Source organism: Conger conger, chromosome 15, assembly GCF_963514075.1.
Source record: "Conger conger chromosome 15, fConCon1.1, whole genome shotgun sequence".
In the NCBI taxonomy this organism is placed as follows: domain Eukaryota; kingdom Metazoa; phylum Chordata; class Actinopteri; order Anguilliformes; family Congridae; genus Conger; species Conger conger.
The window spans coordinates 17,146,694-17,169,047 of record NC_083774.1 but is presented as its reverse complement, the minus strand read 5'-3'; the positions used below and the strand labels follow the sequence as shown (position 1 = coordinate 17,169,047).

The 22,354-nt window shown below is 44.6% G+C and overlaps 1 protein-coding gene across 1 annotated transcript in view; it reads left to right on the top strand.

Moving 5' to 3' along the window:
- Nucleotides 1–22,354, top strand: part of LOC133111310 (unconventional myosin-Ie-like) — a 45,183-nt gene that overhangs the window by 11,042 nt on the left and 11,787 nt on the right. The window contains exons 2-17 of the mRNA XM_061221519.1: nucleotides 7,674–7,817; nucleotides 8,824–8,913; nucleotides 9,047–9,141; nucleotides 13,102–13,189; nucleotides 13,649–13,738; nucleotides 14,783–14,914; nucleotides 15,359–15,493; nucleotides 16,117–16,249; nucleotides 17,417–17,613; nucleotides 18,493–18,573; nucleotides 19,133–19,219; nucleotides 19,393–19,476; nucleotides 19,999–20,166; nucleotides 20,602–20,687; nucleotides 21,505–21,586; nucleotides 21,723–21,829. Coding sequence (XP_061077503.1) covers nucleotides 7,674–7,817; nucleotides 8,824–8,913; nucleotides 9,047–9,141; nucleotides 13,102–13,189; nucleotides 13,649–13,738; nucleotides 14,783–14,914; nucleotides 15,359–15,493; nucleotides 16,117–16,249; nucleotides 17,417–17,613; nucleotides 18,493–18,573; nucleotides 19,133–19,219; nucleotides 19,393–19,476; nucleotides 19,999–20,166; nucleotides 20,602–20,687; nucleotides 21,505–21,586; nucleotides 21,723–21,829 — 1,799 coding nt within the window. The remainder of the gene's footprint in view (nucleotides 1–7,673; nucleotides 7,818–8,823; nucleotides 8,914–9,046; nucleotides 9,142–13,101; nucleotides 13,190–13,648; nucleotides 13,739–14,782; nucleotides 14,915–15,358; nucleotides 15,494–16,116; nucleotides 16,250–17,416; nucleotides 17,614–18,492; nucleotides 18,574–19,132; nucleotides 19,220–19,392; nucleotides 19,477–19,998; nucleotides 20,167–20,601; nucleotides 20,688–21,504; nucleotides 21,587–21,722; nucleotides 21,830–22,354) is intronic.

Below are 22,354 nucleotides of genomic sequence, written 5' to 3'. Positions count from 1 at the left end.
CACTCTTCTCCATCAGCTGCCACTGGTTCCAGTTAAGCAGGATGCTGTTAGTCACTGACACAAAAAAGTTTATTTTTGGGAAGGAAACAAGAAATGAAACAGGAATTTTGATTTAGTGTAATGATTTAAATGAATGTCAATCATTTAAACCATTCTGTAAATGCCCTTAAAACATGATTTCATATTATTTTACATGATTATATTATAATGGTATTATGATTAGGCAGGTAACTGTCAACTGACAAACCCAGAAAGTGTTGTTTTTGCGGTTCCCTCACATTGAATCACATGACTGAAAGCTGCCTGCATGCCCCAAGTCTCCTCATAATCTCTTGAGAAGCTAGTGTTCCCATCTGTCACAATTAATTTCTGTCTCCCAAACGGACCAGTTTACACAGTCAGTGTGAGAAAATGGCTCCTTCAGGACTCCCAAGGCACCTGGGAGAACAACGAACCACACAGTGCCTGGAGTGTTTTATTTAGTAAATATACTGGGGGGTGTTTTGTTGTTAAAGTCGCTTTATCCTGAGTTTATTATTTAGGTTCTATCTGCATTCTGAGTAGTTTTGAGATACTTGAGATTCCAAAGTGCTGTGCATGGCTCCAAGCAGACAAAACCTTTAACATTGAGCATTTTTAAACAGTATTTTTGTATAAAACTTCACGGATATACAGTATACCATAATTAATTGGACAGTGACATATTGTTTTGTTATTTTGGTTCACTTAAATTCGATTCATTTGATTTGGATGAAAATACCCTGAAATTAAAGCTGGCAATCTTCAACCTCATTGTCATTGTACCCTTTCCAACTCAAAGTGCTACAGTACAGAACCGAAATAACAAAAAATGTGTCCCTGTCCAATGAATTATGATGCTGGCTGCATTTAGTGCCCTATAAACAACATGTTTATAACACTTAACTCATTTTGTCAAAAACGTCAGTTAGAATCTTATAATTCTCAGCTCATGCTATTTTGATGAAGGCTAACATTACACTCTGCCAATAGTGCCCCTTCCAGTTGATGACTTCTCCACATTGTCCTTCAGGGTCTGCTGCACCACTTTATGCCCTGTGGTCTCTGTCTGCCTCTGTCAACTGTATCCACTACTGGCGCAAAGGCTCACCAAGCCCACGGATGGCTTTGGTTTGCGGGTCTTGGTGTCACGGATCTTCCAACTCTGGGTTTTCTCACACACTTGCCATTTCACAAACTGACTGACTGACTGGTGCTTCAGCTATAAGCTGCACTCACTGCAACTTCACCTGTGAAAATAGTTTCACTGGTAGTGATAGATAGTGTTAGAGTTAACCAACCTTTGTATTCTTTATATATTGTTCTATGAGATCAAATAGAAATGGCCAAAATAACCTTCACATGAAACATTAAATAATCACAAAGGTGTGAGTGTTTATTTTTAAAATATAGCTAGACATGAAAGAGGATTTAAAAAGCAACTGAACCAAACACGTGCAAGCCAAACTGTGGGTGGTGAACTGAACTGTTGCATCCGTGGTACCCACTGTGCCTATTAAACCATGACAACCCCAAAACTTGTTTGGGACAGACTAGGCTCTATTGACATCATTTAACAGTGTGTCCGCCCTTCAGTGACCTATCCCACAGTAAATCAAGAAGGGTTCATTCTACCTTTCCTGGAACTGGCATTTGGCCAACAACCCATGAAAAGGAGATGCAGCGAGTTGCTGTAATATTACTGTAACTTCTATTCGACTGAGGACACTGGGGAAACATTAGCAGGGTGATATACTTATATATACAGTGCCATCTTTCATGTGGCTCCCTGCCCCATAGTCTAATTATTTCCCATTCTAGAAGATCCCTCTTATATGTTCCTCAACTGGAAATCAAGTGCTATATCGCCTTTCGAGACGCTTTTGTTTTTATCCGGAATCGAACGTGGTGTACTGTCTCATGTAGCGACAGATTTAAAAGGAAAGGAATACACCATGTTGTGTTCTTCTGAAGACAGCACACAGGTCTGAACAGCTGCCTGTAGGAAGTGTGAACGTCAACAAGCGGCATCTCCATGACCTGGACACTTCCTTAAGCTGTGACATCACAGGACCCTGCCAGCACTCACAGACATGTGTGTGCTGTGCGCATCCCAAAGAAAGGATGACTGAGCTGTGTGCATCCCAACCAAAGGGTGACTGAGCTGGAAGGTAGAATGTCTGTCATCTATGAGATGGGAAGGGAAGACTACAGCTCCTTGACTCCCTAGTGGCAGTTTCTCCCACTACCACTGGCGGACAAGACACCTCTGCACTGGATCCTGGGCCCTGTGTTGCCCCGACGGTAGACCCTTTGGTTCAGGTGCTCCACGTTGTGGGCGTGGGAACCCTGGTCTGTAGTCTGTGGTGCTCCTCCAGGCCTCCTCCATCACAATCTCCACCACAGGCTGAGCAACAGGCTTCTTGCTCTGGATGAGATAGAAATGGGGGGGGGGGGGGTAATAACCACATCGTAATTTACTGGCAATTCACTTTTTCCTTGGAAGCACACAACTGTGTGGTCAAAAAGGATAGTGTCCTGGGGGGAAACCTCAACATTGTTTTTTTTACTGTAGCAAACCTTGTTTAAAACACCCTGGCTTGTTTTTAAGGAAACCTTCCGTTCAGTCTTCTGGCTACAGGCTGAGACTTTCATGGGCAACAGCAAAAACATTCAGGTTTTGGGCTACAGTACATCAAAGCTAGGGTACTGCAGGTTTCAGAGGTACAATGAAATATAACACAGATTAAATAAAGCATACTGTTTATGAAACATTGTGGGAAAGTTTCACAGGAAATTGGCTTATCAGCAAAAAAAAAAAAAAAAAAAAAAAAAGAAAGAAGTGGGTTGATTACTCATGTTTTCCAGTGGTATTTGTTTACACAAAAATTGGGTCAGTGTGAGGAGTATGGAACTGCTACAGATGCGCCTAGTGATTCTGTGGGATTCAGGTTCACTGTGCACCAGTGTAATTACAGGTACAGTATATTACTGTATTTACTTAAACACAACTCTCTACCACCAAGGCTGATCTGTAGTATGGGGCTTACTTGCTAGTTTTTATGTTTGTTTTTGTGCAAATCTAAGAAACATACTAAAAGACAGCTGCAGGATGTTTATGGTCAATTTAAGCTTGAGGTTTCCATCCATGCTGTGCAGTCTACACTTGTATTTCATGGTTTCCCCCAGGTATTAATTCACGAGCACCTCCGGAAACATCAGAGAATAATAAAACCGCAGACTCAGATTCGCCATGGAAGGGGAAAAAAGGCACATTGGAACTTGGTCACGCAAGGCCTAGCCATCCCATGTTCACAGCAGTGACAGGTGTAGGCTGGACCATGGGAATATCATGGCTCCCCACTTCATTCTGCTGCCCCCCCCCCCACTATTTATTCAGCTATTTTCAGGGGGAAACCCACAATTTCATGGCTGCTGAGTCCGTGATCTCAAGGCCACGTCCCTGTGCTGAATCTGACTATTCTTCCTTTCTGAATATCCCCACACAGCAGAGATATAAGAGTTATGTTTTCAGTATTTTGCTGATTATAATAGATCTGTTCTTGTTCAATCGGTAGTGTATTGGGCCTAGTGGTGTTCTATGACTGATGTGGTTTAGAAATCTGCTGACTCCATAACAGTTATAAAAACCCAGTGAGAGGTTTTTTTTTCCCTGTCTAAGCTTCCAGATTATGAAAGTGAAAAACAATTTAGGGTTTATTTCAGTACAAAAAAACCTTTGTACTGAAATAATGGAGGAAACGAGAATTTAAAATAAGACCCTCCTATTCTTTATGTATAGTCAACATTTGAACTCTTCTGCAAAGTCCTCAAACTGCCAGCTGCCGTTATTGTCCTTCATTTCCAGTACTATGAAGAGGTTAACGCCAATATTGCCATACACGGCTGAAGGCTGAAATTGCATTCCTATGTTCCGGTCCAATCAGAAATGGCACAGGACCATCAGAGGCGGGCGTGAGTTGGATTAGACGGCTCTCTCTGAGTGGCACGGAGTTGAAGTACACTTCATTAACGAGCCCCGTCTCAGTTTGTTAACAACACAGTGGATTCCTGACTGGATTCTCAGCCAAACCACAAGGTGTTGGCTAGGATACCGCTTAGCTGAGAGTCAGGGAGAGAAAGAGAGGCCCATAGTTTTTAGGCTTAATTTGCGAATAAATAGGGAAATTAGGAAACAGCCACACACAATCGCACATTTGTACACACATACAGCCACACGTACATTAACCCTTGCATAGATATACCATATATGTGCATGTACACACGTGTATGCTAGCACATACACCTCTGCACACATGTAGGTAAGCACCTAGCAGTCAAGCCTGTATACTAAGATGCATGCGCTCACACACAAACACAAACACACACACACACACACACACACAAAGATAGTAAAGAGGCTCCAGAACGTTCCCCATAAAACCCATTTAATGGGCCCCATTATTAAGAATAGTAAAATCTCTGCATGTCAGGACAGTTAATGTGGGTTCTATGCTGTAGGTTGCACATTCACAGAGCGGGTTTGTTCGAAATCACTAAATCACATGCAGTGAAAAGGATAAAAGATTTGACCTTCTATAAAGGAAATTAAAAATACAAAGGTGTGGCTTCCACAAAAAGGGAGAAAAATAGATAAAAATAGAAGAGAAAAGAGGAAAAGAGTGTAGTCTGCGAGAATGAATCAAACCTTGCCGTTTCCTGTACCCTCAGTCAGCTGTGTGCTTCCCATATATGGGAATGGTATTTTCATGGAGGAGAAGCTGGCCTATGGACCCAGGCTGGTGCAGGAATTCTGCAAATGCGGATTTGTTACTAAACTGGCAGAGACATTAATTCATTTGTTCGTTTTTTTGTGTTTGTTTTCAGGCCAGAGTAATCACATGAACACTGCATACTCTTGTGATCCAAAACTTAGGGGTTCTATTCACACAGTGCATGTAAATGCAATGTTATGAACAGGGGACATTTTTTAAACCACGGGGCATGCCCCAAGGTTAAATACTTGGCACAGCTTGAACCTATGGGGATTACCACCAAAGCAAATGTGAAGTTGACTCGTTTGGACATTTCAAATTTGCAGGCTTGCTGGAAAAACAATAAGGTTACTTTGTGGCTTGGTGTTGCTCTGAAGAACAAAACAATAACCACGTCATCCTCGGTAACTCCAGCCTCTCCAGCCTCTGTATTTCATATGGACAGCCATGGTTAGGGTGACATCTCTGCTGACTCGCTGGTCATATTATTATCATTATTTGAACTGTGCTGTCCTCCAATGAGTCTGTGAGCTCTTAGATCTCAGTCTGGCTTGAACTCAGTCTCCAGCTGGTTTCTCTCAGCTGGGGGTTAGCTGGAGACACAGAGACTGGGAAAGCACAGGAACGCACAGTTGCGCTCCAGTCCACAGGTGATGTTTACCAGCGAGAGGATGCATTAGCACTGAACTCATGACAAAACCTCCCTCCCCGAAAACATTATTTACTTCTAATGCGTTCTGTAAGAATGCGTAAAACTATTGTAACACTTGTTTACATGTTTGAGGTTAGGGAGATTTGTGAACCTTGGGGAAAACCACATTACAGCAAGCCTGTTCCTCGTCCTCTGCGTAAACACATACTCATTCAATCCCCCTGCGCCTGTGTTCCATGTTTTCTGTTCTAGTCCCCCTCCCTGTGCTAAAATGGCACACAATCCTTCTTCACCAACCCCAGAAAGAGGACAAAATAGCAATCTGCAACATTTAGTCATTTTATCCAGAACTTGGCTAAACGCAGGTTTAACTTTCATTTCAGCTACTTCATAGGGGCACCAAAGGCACGTACATACATTGGATATGAATTCCACAGCAATAGCCCAGAGATTTTTCCGGAAGTTATAAACTAAATTTATGCTGTTGTGGGAATATCTGCGGTGGGTTTACTGCAGTGCTGGAAAAAAATCAAAGTCACCATTAGCTTAGACACAGTCGATAGATACGTTAATGGAGCTATTTGTTTGACTTTTTATTCGTTTTTTTGTTTTTTTATTCCTCTCTGAGGTATCTTAATGGACCCTCACATTACAATGTTGATGAACAATGCCAGGGGAGACAAAGGCAATAGATGAGATGAGATGAGGTCAGACTACATTGAGGTAGCGCAGTCTGAATGGACCCTTGTCCTTCAGGGCACCCCAGTTCCTATGTGTTTCACCCCCACTATCCTACGGACACACTGTGCTTTGCCTTGGCGTATCCGTAGTACCTGGGTGTGAAAGGGACCCGGAGCTCTTTGGCTGTGACAGTTCTCACACATTAGCGAGACAGAGAGTGTACCGCAGCAATCTGTGGAGTCAGCAGTAAACCCTTTCACAAACACAACAAGCTACATTTTGCTAATTCAACTGAGGACTGAGTTAGCCGGGTGGTGGGATTCTTGTTTTGAATCATTTTTATCATTGGCGTGGTGTCTATTATGTCTTGTCACATTATAGCGCTCATTTGGCTCATTTCACCCAGTTTGGCAGTCAGAGAGGAGGGAGCAATTTGGAGAGAAGGATATGTTGTAAGCGATGATAATCCACACTGTCTGGCAGCTCAATCAGCCAGTAATTAATGGCATGGCTACACGCCTGCTGAGAAAAGCATCCGCAGTTTCAGAAATGGCTCAAATCCTAAATGTGTACCCTGAAAAGAAAGGTATTTGTTGTGCTGGTGTGATAAAATGTGCCCATCCCCCTGCATGTGGTCTAGTAACGAGTACATTTCTATGTTATTTTTCCAGTATTCCTGTTATTTTCCCAATTGTACAATATTAGTGCCTTCCTTGTACTTTGTTGTGGCTGCTTTGTTGATCCATGGTGTCTCTTTCACTAAAATCAATCTGGTTTGCCTCTGCTTGCTTGTGGTTTTAAAGTGCCTTTTAAGTTTGTGCATGACATTGACTAGGCCTGTGATTTATGTTTCTTGCCTTCAAATCTGTTGTGAAATTCCTGCCTTGCCTTTTAGTGCTTTATAGCAGCTGGGCTACTCCCTAGCTGTCTCTCTTTTAGATTCACAGACAGGCAGGGAAGAGTTAAACAGAGCTGGACTCTTTTGCCTGTTGACTAAGGGTCTTTGACTGGTCCCCGGTCCTGGAGAAAGAGACTCACTCCTGACAGCAAACTGCAATCGGCTCCAGAATTAGCCAGATGACACTGACTCACAGCTCGTGATGAATGACCTCAGCTTTTTGGAGGGACAAACTCGGTGAAAAAACAGAACGAGGCACTGAGACGGAGAGCAATATCAGACCGGGCAAAGCAATAACAGGGCTATCTCTGCCCTTGCACAGTGCAACTCTTTACAGAGGAAAGCGCTTCACATCTGCGAGAGCAGAATGAAACCTTCATTGGGTCAAATGAAAACACATCTTTGTGGAAAATGGGTAGCTCAGCGGGCTGTCGGAAAGAAACAAGAGCCTTTCAGATGTACAAATCTGCCACATAATTGGTAAATTGCGACACAGTGCCACTTTTGTTTTTGATGAAAGTGTCAATTAATTTCAGTGTGTCAAGGCAGCTAGTCTCAGACTGAATATTATCTCACCAACTTACATTGTCTCACTGTGTGTGCGTGCGCGCGCGTGTGTCTGTATGTATGTGTGCACGCATGTTTACAGGGGAGCAGGGGGCACTACCGGTACCACTGGCTGAGCCACAATGTCAAACAGAGTGGGGTGGACGACATGGTCCTCCTGGCGAAGATCAACGAGGACGCCATCGTGGAGAATCTCAAGAAGAGATACATGGACGACTACATCTTTGTATCCTTCACGTCCGTGGGTTTTAAGAATGCTGCTGCTAGGCAGCTCACACACATCCCCCTTTTCCCTGGAAAGGGAGTGTGTTGTTTTGAAATTCACTTCCTTGTGACCCATAATCTATAACTCACTGATTTTGCCAGGAGCAGGACAGAGAAAGCACATTGGACATTACACTACTCACATTACACAGACTGTTTGTTCCAGTGGAATTTACATGCCTTTTGAATTTCTGTCAGATTAGTTTTATTTTTCCTCTGGATACCCACAGCAGCTAGTGCACTGGTGCAACCCGACTGTTTACATTTCTGCAGTGCTTTTATATGGTTGCAACAGAATATGTAGCATTTAATCTTAGCATAGTCTTTTTAAAAAGTAACCCAAAAAATCTTATAGGCTATTTCTTCGTAATTTCTATTTCTTAGTTTGGTTAGCAATTATAAGCTATTTTAAGCACTCGATGAATCCTCCAATTGTGGTAAAAATAGCAACAGCACCAGTCACTGCGATTCCCCTGAATACATGCTTTATTCATTCCCGACAGATTTCGAATAGGAAGCCAACAACATGCGCACACACACACACACACACACACACACACACACACACACACTCACCAACATCCTCCTTACAAAACCACAACAAATACACTTGTACTTTTTGAGGGAACTTGCACTTTTAGTATAGTGCTTCTGGAGTGCTGTGCCTTATAAAAGCCTTGACCCAGTCAAAATAATTATCCAGTGCGAACACACAGGTACCCTGATATCGTTACTAAAAGTGACTTAATTTGATAGTATTTACATGTAGCATTTAGGATTTAAACATTTTTCAATTATGAACATGAAAATCAAAGTCTGAATTGAAATATAATCTTTCTAAATGTTATGCAGTTTGTGAAATATAGTAAATGTAAGGGCTTATTTTTCATTTAAGCCAACATTAAAACTGGCCTGCTTTGGGAAATGTTAGTGTTGTGACCCTTGACCCAAGCTGCGTGCGTATGCAGACGTACATCGGTCCTGTGCTCATTTCCGTCAACCCCTTTAAGCAGATGCCCTACTTCGGGGACAAGGAGGTGGAGCTGTACCAGGGAGCGGTGAGTAAGAATAGTCTGCTCACCCCAGAACATGAACATGAATTCAAGGCCACTGTAGATTTTCAGTTAATTCACTCAGCAAATGTGTCTATCCGCACCTGAAGTATTTCCGCTGTTCCCTGATTGGACACAGGCCCAGTACGAGAACCCGCCCCATATCTACGCCCTGGCTGACAACATGTACAGAAACATGATGATCGACCGCGAGAACCAATGCGTGATCATCAGGTATGTGGGGGGAGAGAGGGGTGCTTTCTTCTCGGTGGGTTTTGGTAAACAGAGGATAGTAGTAGGAGCATTGGTATGAGGTAGATGTGTGACAGGACAAATGATCGCCTTGTGTGTGAATGTGCGATCAAATAACCTGGCAAAATGGGAAAGGAACATACCCAGGCTTCTCTGAACATCTGTAGTGCCTCTGTAATAAAATAATGAAATATCATTCTTCCTGACAGGGAGGGGAAATGATTCAGTTCAAAGATACAGTACATATTTCAACTTCTAAAATATGGCACTGACTTTACCCTTGGTTGCTGGCTTTGGAAATCTGTTCAATGCACTGCAGGGAATTGAAGAATGTGCAGCTTGGGACTAATAAACCGCACCAGTCATATTCATATAACACAATGTGTACCTGCATAGTTCTCTCTGGCTCTCTTTTCACTGTAAATGTGTGCATTCTGCACTCTTTCCTGCTCTCACTGACTCATTAATTAATTTTACATCGCCCGGCTGGAAAAACAGCTAAAGCTAGGTTTACAGAGGTTAACAGAATAATATATAAGAAGTTATTCTGTTGACCACAAACTCAGTTAAAGTTGTGTCACACATTTGTGGGCTGGAAATTCCCAGGTGCTGGTTTACTTTCGCACCATTCAGCATTCAGCTTTTTATCCCGAAAGCAAAATATCCAGCTGTGTAAACGGAGTGCTGAAAAACACATACGCTACATACGCACTGCATTGCATAAAACTGTCCATTAAGCAAGTGTTTATTGTCTCCCTGTGTAAGAGGTCACCTGAGGCAAGTGACCATAGCTCTTATCTCACGGTCATTGACTCCAGCGCCAGCAGTTTTCCCTGTTAGCCTATGTGCACAGCCAGCAGCTGCGTGTAAACTCAGCCACAGAAGAGAAACGGAAGCGTGCTAGCAAACGGCCAGATTAGCAAACAAAGCCACCTGTGAATCTGCTGCACAGGCACTGCGGTCAACGTCCGGTAACAAGAGTCGCTTTGTCTCCCACTATAAAAAGCGTATAACTCACTGCGAAATGAAGGACTTGGAGATTCCTAAGCAGCGCTGGCGCTATCTTCTAGAAGTTTCTGACAAGTCTGTTTTTCTAACCTTTCTCCTTTTTGGGGTATGGCCACCTGAAATAGAAACGGAGCAGAAATGTTTCAGTGATAATGACACATCGCTGCTCGAAGCATTGCATAAAATATGCTTATCTTGGGCAGTCCCACACGCATAGACGGACATTTAAATAACAGGCTATTTTCTCATATGACAATTAGATTGACCGCAGCTTTCTGGTCCCTGTGTTTAGGCGGTGTACCCTGGTCACTGGTAATGCCTGTTTAAGAGCATGTTTGCAATGTTAAGCTCATTCATGTTCCTGCAGGGCATTGCTGTTGGTCTTCTTGTGTAGAGACGGCCAATAGTTCAGTTTTAAATGAGTTTTTCCTCTATGAGTTTGCCAAAAGCATACGTTTCCCAATCTTTGTTCAGTCATAGACGGCCGGGTGGGAATGTGGTGATTCCGGGCCGACATTCATCTATTTGAATTTATTTTCCGGTTTAAGGCATTAGGGCTTTTTATGTCCGTTTCATCGCATCTTTTGTTATAAAGAAGAGGGATTTCCTCTGGAAGTAGCTTATTTTATGTTCTTGTGAACTGAATATAAAGAGATGGAACAAGCAGCATTTTTCTCATGGCAATTTCAGTAGCTAAAAAAAGCTTTCATTGAGGACCATACTCACAGAGGAAACTGCATTATGTAACATGGCGGGATCAGAGAGCCTGCAGAATTCATCATTATTAGCAGCACTTGCACCCATGGGCTTCAGGAGCTGGGAGCCATCTTGTTAATGTAAAGGAGGACCATCTGCTGCCAGTTTAAAATCACAGCCTTCTCCTCCAAGTCATAAAATTATATGATTACCTCACTGTGATAAGGCAGAAACCAGCGGCCGAATTCTGGTCTTGTTTTGGTTCACAGGAGGTGATGTCATCTCGAGATCCTCCATACTTTTCTTTTGGAAATCTCTCAAAACCTGTTCCTCAAAAAAATATGCACACAGGTAGAGATCAGTCCAAGCCATCAGTCACATGACATGGGATTTTGTGGATAGATGGGTTCAAATGTCAACCCATGGCCCCCATTTAACATGCTCTGGTCCTCATTCAACCAATGGCCCTGATTCAACATACTATGGTCCTCATTCAACTAATGGCCGATTCAACCCATGGCCCTCAGTCTCTTTCACTATATGTTGCCATAAGTCCTTGGCCCAAGGACTTATTCATTATCTGATGGCAGGTATCACATTCTCTTGGGGATGCTCATGTACTTATACAGAGCCCTGGTCCATTCGAACAACAAAATACTCAGACTGTGAAGCTACACCACACAGTTGATTGCAGTATCATATTCTCGTTAATGGCACACTGCAAATGTTATCTCTTTGTGTCAGATAGCCGTAAAGGCAATTTGCAGCTGTTGACGATGCATCCGTCTATGGATTATTTCCCCATTAGCCATTTGCAGGCATCACTGAACAGAAAAACAGTGCAACTGATATGTCTGCTGTGTCTGACTTTCCTCTTTTTGCCCATGTTTGGCCAATAAATCAGAGAGGAAGTTATGCAATGAGTTTGCCTTCTGTCTACACTGTTAGTACAATAGAAATGGGGAACCCCCCCCCTTCCACAATGGAGTTTAAAAATAGGATCCATTACCTCAAAGTCTGATGCAGAAGAAAAGCTAACTACATGTACACTGCAACAACAGAGCTTTTTGCTGAGCTGACAACAGCTGGGAGCCATAGTAACCACTGCAAACCAAGCACAAATGGTCAGTCCCAGTTTACTTCAATGCTGTAGAAAATGGACAGGGGAGGCTGTATATAGAGACTGGACATAGATCCCTATGAATGCAACAGTGACGGTGTGCCTACAGTTATCACTATTATCCACTGTTATCCATTACTCTCATACATTTCTTTACCAATGTGGCCTGTAGCGTAGTGGCTAAGGACTGGGACCCACAAGGTCGGTGGTTCAATCCCCGGTGTAGCCACAATAAGATCCACACAGCCGTTGGGCCCTTGTGCAAGGCCCTTAATCCTCCAGGGGAGGATTGTCTCCTGCTTAGTCTAATCAACTGTACGTCGCTCTGGAAAAGAGCATCTGCCAAATGCCAATAATGTAATGTAATCATTGGGAAGAGAATCTGTGGCTTGTAGACTGGGAGCTCCGTGTGGCTGAATTAATGTAATGTAATGTAACAAAAATGAGCTATTATTTTGTAAGATGGCATCAACCATGGTGTCCCCAGGCTTTTTAAGTATGCAGCTACTCCATTTCAAAGGGCCATCCCCAACATGGTTACCCTTTAAAAATGAAATATAAATGTGTAATTCGGCGTGATCTGCAGCCAAAGCACCTACCATATGTGAATTCATTTGATCCTACTAAATTTAAAGGAGCAGGAAGCGGGGGAGAGAGATGGATCTAATAAGAGAAACAGCCGACTCTTAATGACATTGCCATGACATGTTTGCTACTTTTCCAGTGAGATGTTTTTGCAACAGAGCTGATCCATTTATGGGTCACATAAAAAGAAAGGGGAATAAGCACCGGGAGGCAGGATACCAGCTAAAAATAAAGAATGTGGTAAATCAGGAAGTTTTGAAATCGCTCCGTGTTGCTGTTGAGCAGAATGTTGGTTGTCCTTGTTTATCCAGCTGTGGCACCACTGGTGGCATTGGTCATTACATCCAGACGTTTTGCTGGGCAACAGAGCAACCCTGTCCTCATTTCTAGCCTGTGAGATCCATGACACATTCTCCACCATCAAGGCTACTAAGAACATCTCTGTTGCCCACAGGCCGGATGGTGTTGAGTTTGGCGTGGTGTTGAGTTTGGCGTGGTGTTGAGTTTGGCGTGGTGTTCTTTTGTCCCTTCAGTGGTGAAAGTGGAGCTGGGAAGACCGTGGCAGCAAAATACATCATGGGCTACATCTCCAGAGTGTCCGGTGGAGGACCCAAGGTCCAGGTACTAGGATATCCCCATCTTCCTCTCCCTCTCGCTCTCCCTCTTTGAAAATGGACACCTGGTCATGGGCGTAAACAGCACACATCGTCACACACAGCTTCTGCTGGTCATTTTAATTGTAACTGGGGTCCCATAGGCACCCCATTCAAGTCTTGCACACAGACTGCAACAGCTATTCAACCAGGCTGAAATTCATCTGTACTTTAGGGCAGGAGAGGAATCCATACAAAGTGACTCCTATATTTGTAGCGGACAACGGTTAAGAATGCTTAAGAAATGCTACAACTCCACTTCAGGTCTGTGACTCTTCATCAGGGTTCCGATTTGATGGGTGCATCTGCAGACAATGTCCTCCAGACCTGTGTGTTGTTTGCTGAAGGTCCTGTTCGCTGCAGGTGTGGGTGTGCGGTACATCACAGTTCAGTGTCCTGTACTCACCTGTCACCTCTGTCCTCCCAGCATGTCAAAGACATCATCCTTCAATCCAATCCCCTGCTGGAGGCGTTTGGGAATGCCAAGACCTTGAGGAACAACAACTCCAGCAGATTCGTAAGCACTCTTCTGTCTCCTCCTGTTGTGAAAAGAGAGGGGGAGGGGGGCTACCATTGGACTAGCATCGTCATGTCCTCTGAGCTAGATTTAAGACCATCAAACCTGCCAATCCAGAACCAAAGCAGACCAAAACACATTCAGTTCAGACTGTGAGAGAGAGAGACTCTGAGTAACAAGATGTTCCTTTTTTATTTTGTTTTGTCTACATAAGATGTCTGCAGTAATTTTGTGTCTCCACTCTTTTTTTTGGCCGGCACTGTTTGCCCTGAACGTTATGTTCTGTTGTATGGATGCTTGGGCTCCATAGGGCCCAGAACAAGAACAGGCCAACCACAGAGCTAGAGAGAGCGCCACTGTTTATTACACAACCTCACTGCTCCAAACCATGGCTGCTATGGCGTGAGCAGGGGCACTGTGGGCTTTTACTGCTGTGTCCCCACACACACACACACACACACACACAGACACAGACACACACAGACACACACACACAGCAAGGCTGTCCCCACCCACACAAACACACACACACACAGACACACACACACACACACACAGACACACACACACAGCAAGGCCTTCCTCACACACACAAGCACACACACACACACACAAACACACACACACAGCAAGGCTGTCCCCACCCACACACACAACAAAACTGTCCTCACACACACACACACTCACACATACACACACAGACAGCAAGGCTGTCCTCACACACACACGATAGCAAGGCCTTCCTCTCTCACACACTCACACCATCCTCACACACAACAAGGCGATCCCCAATGCTCTTATGCAGTGGGTTCTTATCCATTGTCCCCCATCGTGTGCAAGGCATGCAGATCTGTATGGAAAGATCCAGAAAAGAAAGCCTGCTTATTGCCAGATATTGTCGCACTCCTGTAAAGCCAGCGCACAGCAGACAGGTTTATGGGTAAAGCAGCAATGTGTTGCATTTCTCTTTTCTCCCCGAATGGTCTGCTTTTCAGTTTAGCGCTCCCCTGTCTGTTTCCAAACCTCCACTCTCTTGTTCCGCAGGGGAAGTACTTCGAGATCCAGTTCAGCTCTGGAGGGGAGCCAGACGGGGGGAAAATCTCCAACTTCCTGCTGGAAAAGTCGCGGGTCGTCATGAGAAATCCTGGAGAGAGGAGCTTCCACATATTCTATCAGGTGAGGACCTCGGAAAACAGTCTGTGTTGTGCGTGAACCTCTTCTTGGTCTCACGTGTCCGTGTGTATGGGAAATGTGTGGGATATTTTTTTACATTAACAACTATAAATTACATTTAGTTTCTTAAGACCGTCTGTTTTTATTGTCCCTCAAAGTGCACTGCCTGAGGTCTGTGGTCATGGTAAAGAAGGTTTAATTTCCCGTAATGCAATTTTGTTGGCATTTAGAGACCGGATACAGAACATAGCACATAGGTCTCTGAAATAACAGTGATTTAGCCATGCACCATTTGCCTTTTCTGTTGACCAGAGGGATTTTAAAAAAATGGTAAGACATCTTGCTCCAGCCTATTTCTGTGCAAATAAGCAATTTTAGAGCCATTTGTAGGAGTTTCAGTCTAAAATTATGGGGCGCACAGTGCTAACCCTCCTTGTGTGTTTGCAGTTGATAGAAGGAGCCAGCGCAGACCAGAGGAGCACTCTGGGAATCACCAATCTGGATTACTACAGCTACCTCAACCAGTCCGAGTCCTACAAAGTGGACGATATTAACGACAAGAGTGACTTCCAGGAGACCATGGTGAGGCTTCCTGCTGCACAGGACTCCTTGAGAAGCACAATGGGGGGGGGGAATGACAATGGCCTGAAACGGATTTCCTCTCAAGCAAAAAAAAAAAGGAATGTCTTTATAGTAAAGAGACGAAGCTCTGCTCCGGGGCCATCGGTAGTGGGGTGAAAGGTGGTGATGATTCATGGGGGGTTGGGGTCATAACTCGAGAGGGCCCACAGAAAATCAATTTGTTTAATTAAAAAGGGGGCCCACAGCAATATTTTTCCAGGGGGCTCAGAATTCCTAGTTACAGTATGTCCCTCCTTTTCCCTAGTACCTAGTATCTCTCTGTCTTCTTCCTTCTCTCCTCTCCTCTTGTTTATTACGATGTTTTACAAATAACTTTAATCTGTGTCAACATTACTGAGGGTAGTTTTTATTTTTTTATTAAATCAGGTTAATTAAAGTGTTTAATTAAAATTTATGAATCCATTTGCAAGCCTTTTAAAAATCTTTGACTTGTGTGCTAGCCCGTTTTGATTCCTATGAAATGTATTTTTGTGATTAAAAGTGATTTGAGCATTAGCAGCTGTTAGCAGCAGGGAGCAGCTGTACGTGTACGGAGGCTGCAGTTGACCGCGCTCTTCCTCCAGCACGCCATGGATGTGATCGGGATCACGGCGGAGGACCGCGCCCTGGTGCTGCAGATCGTGGCCGGGCTGCTGCACCTGGGAAACATCAGCTTCAAGGAGGCGGGGAACTACGCGGCGGTGGAGAGCGAGGAGTGTACGTCACCGGCTATCTTTACCGCTTTCAGGCCTTTCTCCCAGGCTCCTCTCCCAGGCCTCTCTCCCAGGCCTCTCTCCCAGGCCTCTCTCTCACCTAGGCCCCTGTCCCAGGCCTCTCTCTCTCCCAGGCCTCTCTCCCAGGCCTCTCTCTCTCCTAGGCCTCTCTCCCAGGCCTCTCTCTCTCCCAGGCCTCTCTCTCACCCAGGCTCCTCTCCCAGGCATCTCTCCCAGGCCTCTCTCTCTCCCAGGCCTCTCTCTTTCCCAGGCCTCTCTCCCAGGCCTCTCTCTCACCCAGGCTCCTCTCCCAGGCATCTCTCCCAGGCATCCCTCTCTCCTAGTGCCTCTCTCTCTCCTAGTGTCCCCAGCTGCCTCTCTTAGAGACGGAAGGGAGAGCGTACCTCAGCCCCTTGGCTGGAGTGGCCTTCACCGCTGTCACTGCGTTAAGTCCAGGACGGCGGCCAAACAGCTGCTTGCCACATCCAATTACGAGAGAAAAATTAAGCGCAATTTCAGGGTCTGGGCACAATACGTAACATCACAGTCTAAGATTATCCAGGGGAATTTTCTGTTTCCTGTTTTCTCCTCTGCCCATGTCCAATCGGCCCAGTTTGAATGATGACACTGACCGGGATAGAGAAGCACACTGTTCTGAGCAGACAGGTCTCTTGTGACCCAATTGCTTCCTTCTGTTCTGTGGCTGATCTTAAGGTTGACGTTGACGCAGGACATGTTTGAGGTTGTCTGTACTGATGTCCGTAGGTGTCTGCCACTGCTGAACGCTGTCTCGCACTTTAAACTGCCCCATGTGGAATAAATAAAGTTTTATTCAATTATACAGAATTGAATTTAATGATTTAATGAACAAAAAATGATGTTCTTCTACAACCAGGAAATATTTTTTTTAAATATATGAAAATTTGAACATAATATAGTAACCTTCCTTTGTCAGTTTGAAAATGACAGATTTTGTCCAATGAAGGAATAAATAAATATATAAATCAATCAATCAATCAACCAATCAATCAAATGGCTAAGTTGCACAAGCTGACTCAGCCCGACAGCTCTCGTATTGCTCAGAAATTCTTGGTAGTTTGAACTCTTCGGGTTAGTGTGCGTACTGACGACCATGTATTAGAGGAATAACCCTGTTCTCCGTGTGCGGCAGTCCTGGCGTTCCCAGCCTTCCTGCTCGGGATCGATCAGTCCGGCCTGAAGGGGAAGCTCACCAGCCGGAAGATGGACAGCAAATGGGGGGGCAAGTCTGAGTCTATCGACGTGACGCTGAACGTGGAGCAGGCCTGCTACACCCGCGACGCCCTCGCCAAGGCCCTGCACGCCCGCGTTTTCGACTTCCTGGTGGAGGTAGAGAGACCCCCCTCTCCCTCTCACACTCCATCTCAGGACGTGTGTTTTTCAACTTAGGACCACACTTGCTCCTTGAAAAAAAGTGGTTGTCCTCTTTAAAACTACACACATAGTCCCTCAACCATGTAAACTGCCCACTTACAGAAGCACTGAGACATTATGAGCGACATTATTGCTGTTACAGAAGCTAAAGGTGATAAAGAAGCTAATTTTCTGTTACGAAGCAAGGACTCCCAGAGACAGCACCCCTCACAACCATATAAACTGTGCCCACTTACAGAAGCACTGAGACATTATGGGGCTCATATTTCCATTGCTGTTATAGAAGCTGAAGGTGGTAAAGAAGCTTGTTTTGTGTAATGAAGCAGGGACAGACAGAGATAGCAGCCCTCACATAAGTCTTGATGGGCTGATGCGTGGGGGCTGGCCTCCTCGTACAGGGTTATTACACAAGTCATGCGCCAGTGGAGGAAACTTATAGACTAAATAGATAGACTAGACCGTGATTACAGGACTTAATCTCATTAAATTACAGGCTGGTTGAAGAATTACTGATATGCACTGCAGACTTCACTATTTAGAACAGGGTGGGACCCCATTCCTGAGGGCTAATGTATGGTATAGACAGGCTTTGGTTTCCACCAATTACTTTGACTCGGTTAGCTAATTAGCGGTCCACATTACATATAGGGACACAAGAACGAGAACAGTCTCCAGCTGTCAATCGTGAGCTTAACAATACAAGAAGCTAAAAGATCATGGAAATGATTGGCCTAAATAAATAATTAAGAGCAGAAATTGCCAGATAATTTTAGTTAATACTACCAGCAGATTAAAAAAATGTATTAACAGTTTAATACTTTATTTTGTTTCCAGTCTATCAACAAAGCCATTGTGAAGGATCGTCAGGAATGGAATATAGGAGTGCTGGATATTTACGGTTTTGAAATTTTCCAAGTAAGTAGTTTTTTTTTAATGTTCATTTTTGCCAATCGCACTTGATTGAAAGAATAATAAAAACTGTAATTAGTGTATCAGGTACTATGACAAAATTGGGTCTTGCTTTATCGGAAACATCTATTTAGTAAAAAAACAAACATAAAAAGAAGCTTTTAAAATTGTTTAGAACATTTGCACTAACAAATTTGTTTAAAGATTTCACATCAACCTAATTTCTAGATTCAGACAGATAAACCTTAATGAACTTCCCTAATCTGATTATGGTTTATTTAGTGGGCTGTGATTATGGGTTTAATGAATGCCATCTTGGGCAGTGTCTATAAATGCAGATCTGTTGCTCCATTAGCCATTAGCGGATATAAAACGGTATTCTTTTCCATTTTTTCCAGTGATAACACGTTTCATGCAAATTTCAGAAAATGTGTGTATCATCACTATGTTTTTTTTTCTCAGTACAACATATGATCATATTATTTTTAGTTTTTTCAATGTCAATTAAATATATTTGAACACTACGATAAGAAAATCAATTTTATGTGTTCACCTTTCTTTGCAGAAAAATGGCTTTGAACAGTTCTGCATCAACTTTGTGAATGAAAAACTCCAGCAGATTTTCATCGAGCTGACCCTGAAAGCTGAGCAGGTAACACACCATCACACCTCTGCCTTCATCACTGCAGCCTCCGCAGTGCTTCTCTTTCAGCACAGGGCCCAAGCCAAGGTCCTCCTGTGCCATTCCTCCCTCTTCCCAGAATGCCTCAGCTGCAGTCACCAGTCCTCCTCTTGTGTGTGACTTCCTGTGTCTTCCCCTCCCAGGAAGAGTATGTGCAGGAAGGCATTCGATGGACCCCCATTGAGTACTTCAACAACAAGATTGTGTGTGACCTGATTGAGACCAAGGTAGGTGGTGGACACTTCCCAGTACATGTGCCCTCCTCTAAACATCTCACATCTGATCACATCTGTACACATCTGTACACATCTGTACACATCTGTTGATGTCTGTTCACTATCTCACTCACTGTATCCAGCAGCTTCATCTATCTCATTCAAAAACTACGGCAGATCCGTGTTTCCCAAACGCAAACGTGTGGAACCTACAGCATATGAAATGTAATGTGTAATATCTATTTTTATGTTTTCAATTTGCGGTCCATTAAACACTGCAAATTCTTCGTATGCTTTGGATTCTCAGATATTGATACGTACTGTAGCTACAATGCTTTAGGTTCTAGAAGAAATCTGTGAAAACTAACGCGCTAGTGATTAGCATTTATATAGCGCTGTACAACCCTCCGACTGCCAGGCGACTGCTCGTACCTCCTGAGCCAACGTCGCCGTTTCCATCAACAATTCAGACAGAGGACTGCAGCTGCTCTCAGGAGCTCCTGATACTCATTGTGTGTCCCCCCCTCCTCCCAGAATCCCCCTGGGATCATGTGCATCCTAGACGACGTGTGCGCCACCATGCACGCAGTGGGCGAGGGAGCGGACCAGACCATGCTGCAGAAGCTGAGAGTCCAGATCAACTCCCACGAGCACTTTAACAGCTGGAACCAGGGCTTCATCATCCACCACTACGCTGGAAAGGTGCCCCTCTGTCTCATTTAAACACCTCCTCAGCAGGGTGCCCTTCACTGTGTAATAACTAAGGCGAGCGTGTAAAAAGGTGTGATGATTTGGGTCAGAGATAGGGTTTGTGTTGGAATGGGAGGATTAGCGGTTAGCATGTAGCCTAGTGGCTGAGGTGTTTGACTGGGACCTGGAAGGTTGGTGGTTCAAGCTCCAGTGTGTCCAGTGTGGCTGTTGGGCCCTTGATCAAAGGGGGGGGGGATTGGCTCCAGGGGGGATTGGCCACTGCTTAGTCTAATCAACTGCAAGTCGCTTTGGATAAAAGCATCAGCTAAATAACTGTAATTAGAATTAGAGTAGTTATGACCATCCACTCCTATTTAGTTCCTGTTCAGTGCTTCCAGATTCTGCCACGCCTGGCCCAGGTTGTCATGGTGCTTGCTCTGTCCCCAGGTATCGTACGACTCTGAGGGCTTCTGTGAGAGGAACCGGGATGTTCTGTTCACTGACCTCATCGAGCTGATGCAGAGCAGTGACATGTAAGTCACACTTCATTCTGTCTGAACAAGACCCTGTAAGAACATACCTTAGTGCCCGCATCCAATGGACTCAAACTGCAATATCCACACAACAAATCGTCCTGCTTTCATGCAGTCTGACTCTATTCACTGGGAGACAGCCCTGAGGTTTGGCCCCTCAGGGGAGCTCTGCTGTCGGTCCCCCCGGAGCCAGTAGCGGCCCCTGGCTCCTGTGCTCCATAAAGCCCTGGCTCCCTGCAGTGATGCACTCTAATTAGGCAGATCAACTCCAAAGAGGTCCACTGCATGTGACACCCCTATGTTTGTAGAGCCAGCCAAAAGGTGTATGATTCATTGAGAAAAGCACACACATAGACTCATTATACACACTGAGGTGTACTCACTCACTCACTCACTCACTTACTCAAGGCACACATAAAGGAGACACATGTGGGCACGTACACACACACACACACACACACACACACTGGCACAATCACACAAAGACAGTCAGATCACATGATTGGAAATGTTCCACTCCCACACCTCCGCTCTTGTCAAAGTCGGTTCCACTATTAGCATTGAAAAAGATGTCTTATTGTTGGCTGCAGATTGTCCGCCTGCTCCACCACCCACAGCTGGCCAGGCCAGCCTGAGGCCATTGTTCCGTAGTGACAGCGAGGGAAAGGCTAAAGTGGGAAACGGCTCAATCGCGCGTGTTCCTTTAGTTTTTCCTATTGATAGTTCACACTGAGCAGATTCATGTGTAATACTTACAACCTTCTATTCAAACTCCGCCATTAACAATTTCCTCTCTTTTTTTGGTTCTGTTGTGTAGACCCTTCATCCGAGCTTTGTTCTCAGAGAACCTCAACGCAGACAAGAAGGGAAGGCCCACCACAGCAGGCAGCAAAATCAAGGTTCCTCAATCTGATCATCATTCTGTGACAGATACAGCTTTAGATCCATAACCCAGTGTGTCAGTAGAAAGAGCCAGGTGTCCCACTTCTCACTGCATTTCGGCTAGAATGCCTAAGGATCTCCTCTCCCTCTCAGAAACAAGCCAACGACCTTGTGGGGACCTTGATGAAGTGCACCCCCCACTATATCCGCTGCATAAAGCCGAACGAGACCAAGAAGCCCAAGGACTGGGAGGAGGGCCGGTGAGTCACGTCCATTAACTGACATCGCCGTGGTTTCCATTGTGACATCACTCATCAGACGGCCAGCAAGGCTCACGCCCCCTTACCGTATATGATGCATTAGGGATATGTCTTACAATTGGTCCTCCCCCTACCACACATGCTCTTAAAGAAAGAGGTGAAGGAAGCTTTGATCGTCTAGTTCAGGAACACAGGTCTCTCTCTCTCCCACACACACACTCACACACGCACATACACATACACATGCACATACACATGTGCACATGCACATACGCACACAAATGCGCCCGCGCACACACACACACACACACACACACACACTCACTCACACAATGTGTTCCTTTGAGAACGCCACTGGGAACACAATGTACTGGCTGACTGTGCCCCATTGTTGAGGGACTAATGGCCTTCCTGTTGTGTGTGGCAGTGATCAGGAGCTCAGGTTTGGCTGTTTAATTAGAGCTGGGAGTGTTTTCTTAGCGAGCGTGTGCACACAGTCTCCAGTTTCGCAGGATGCAGTGTAGA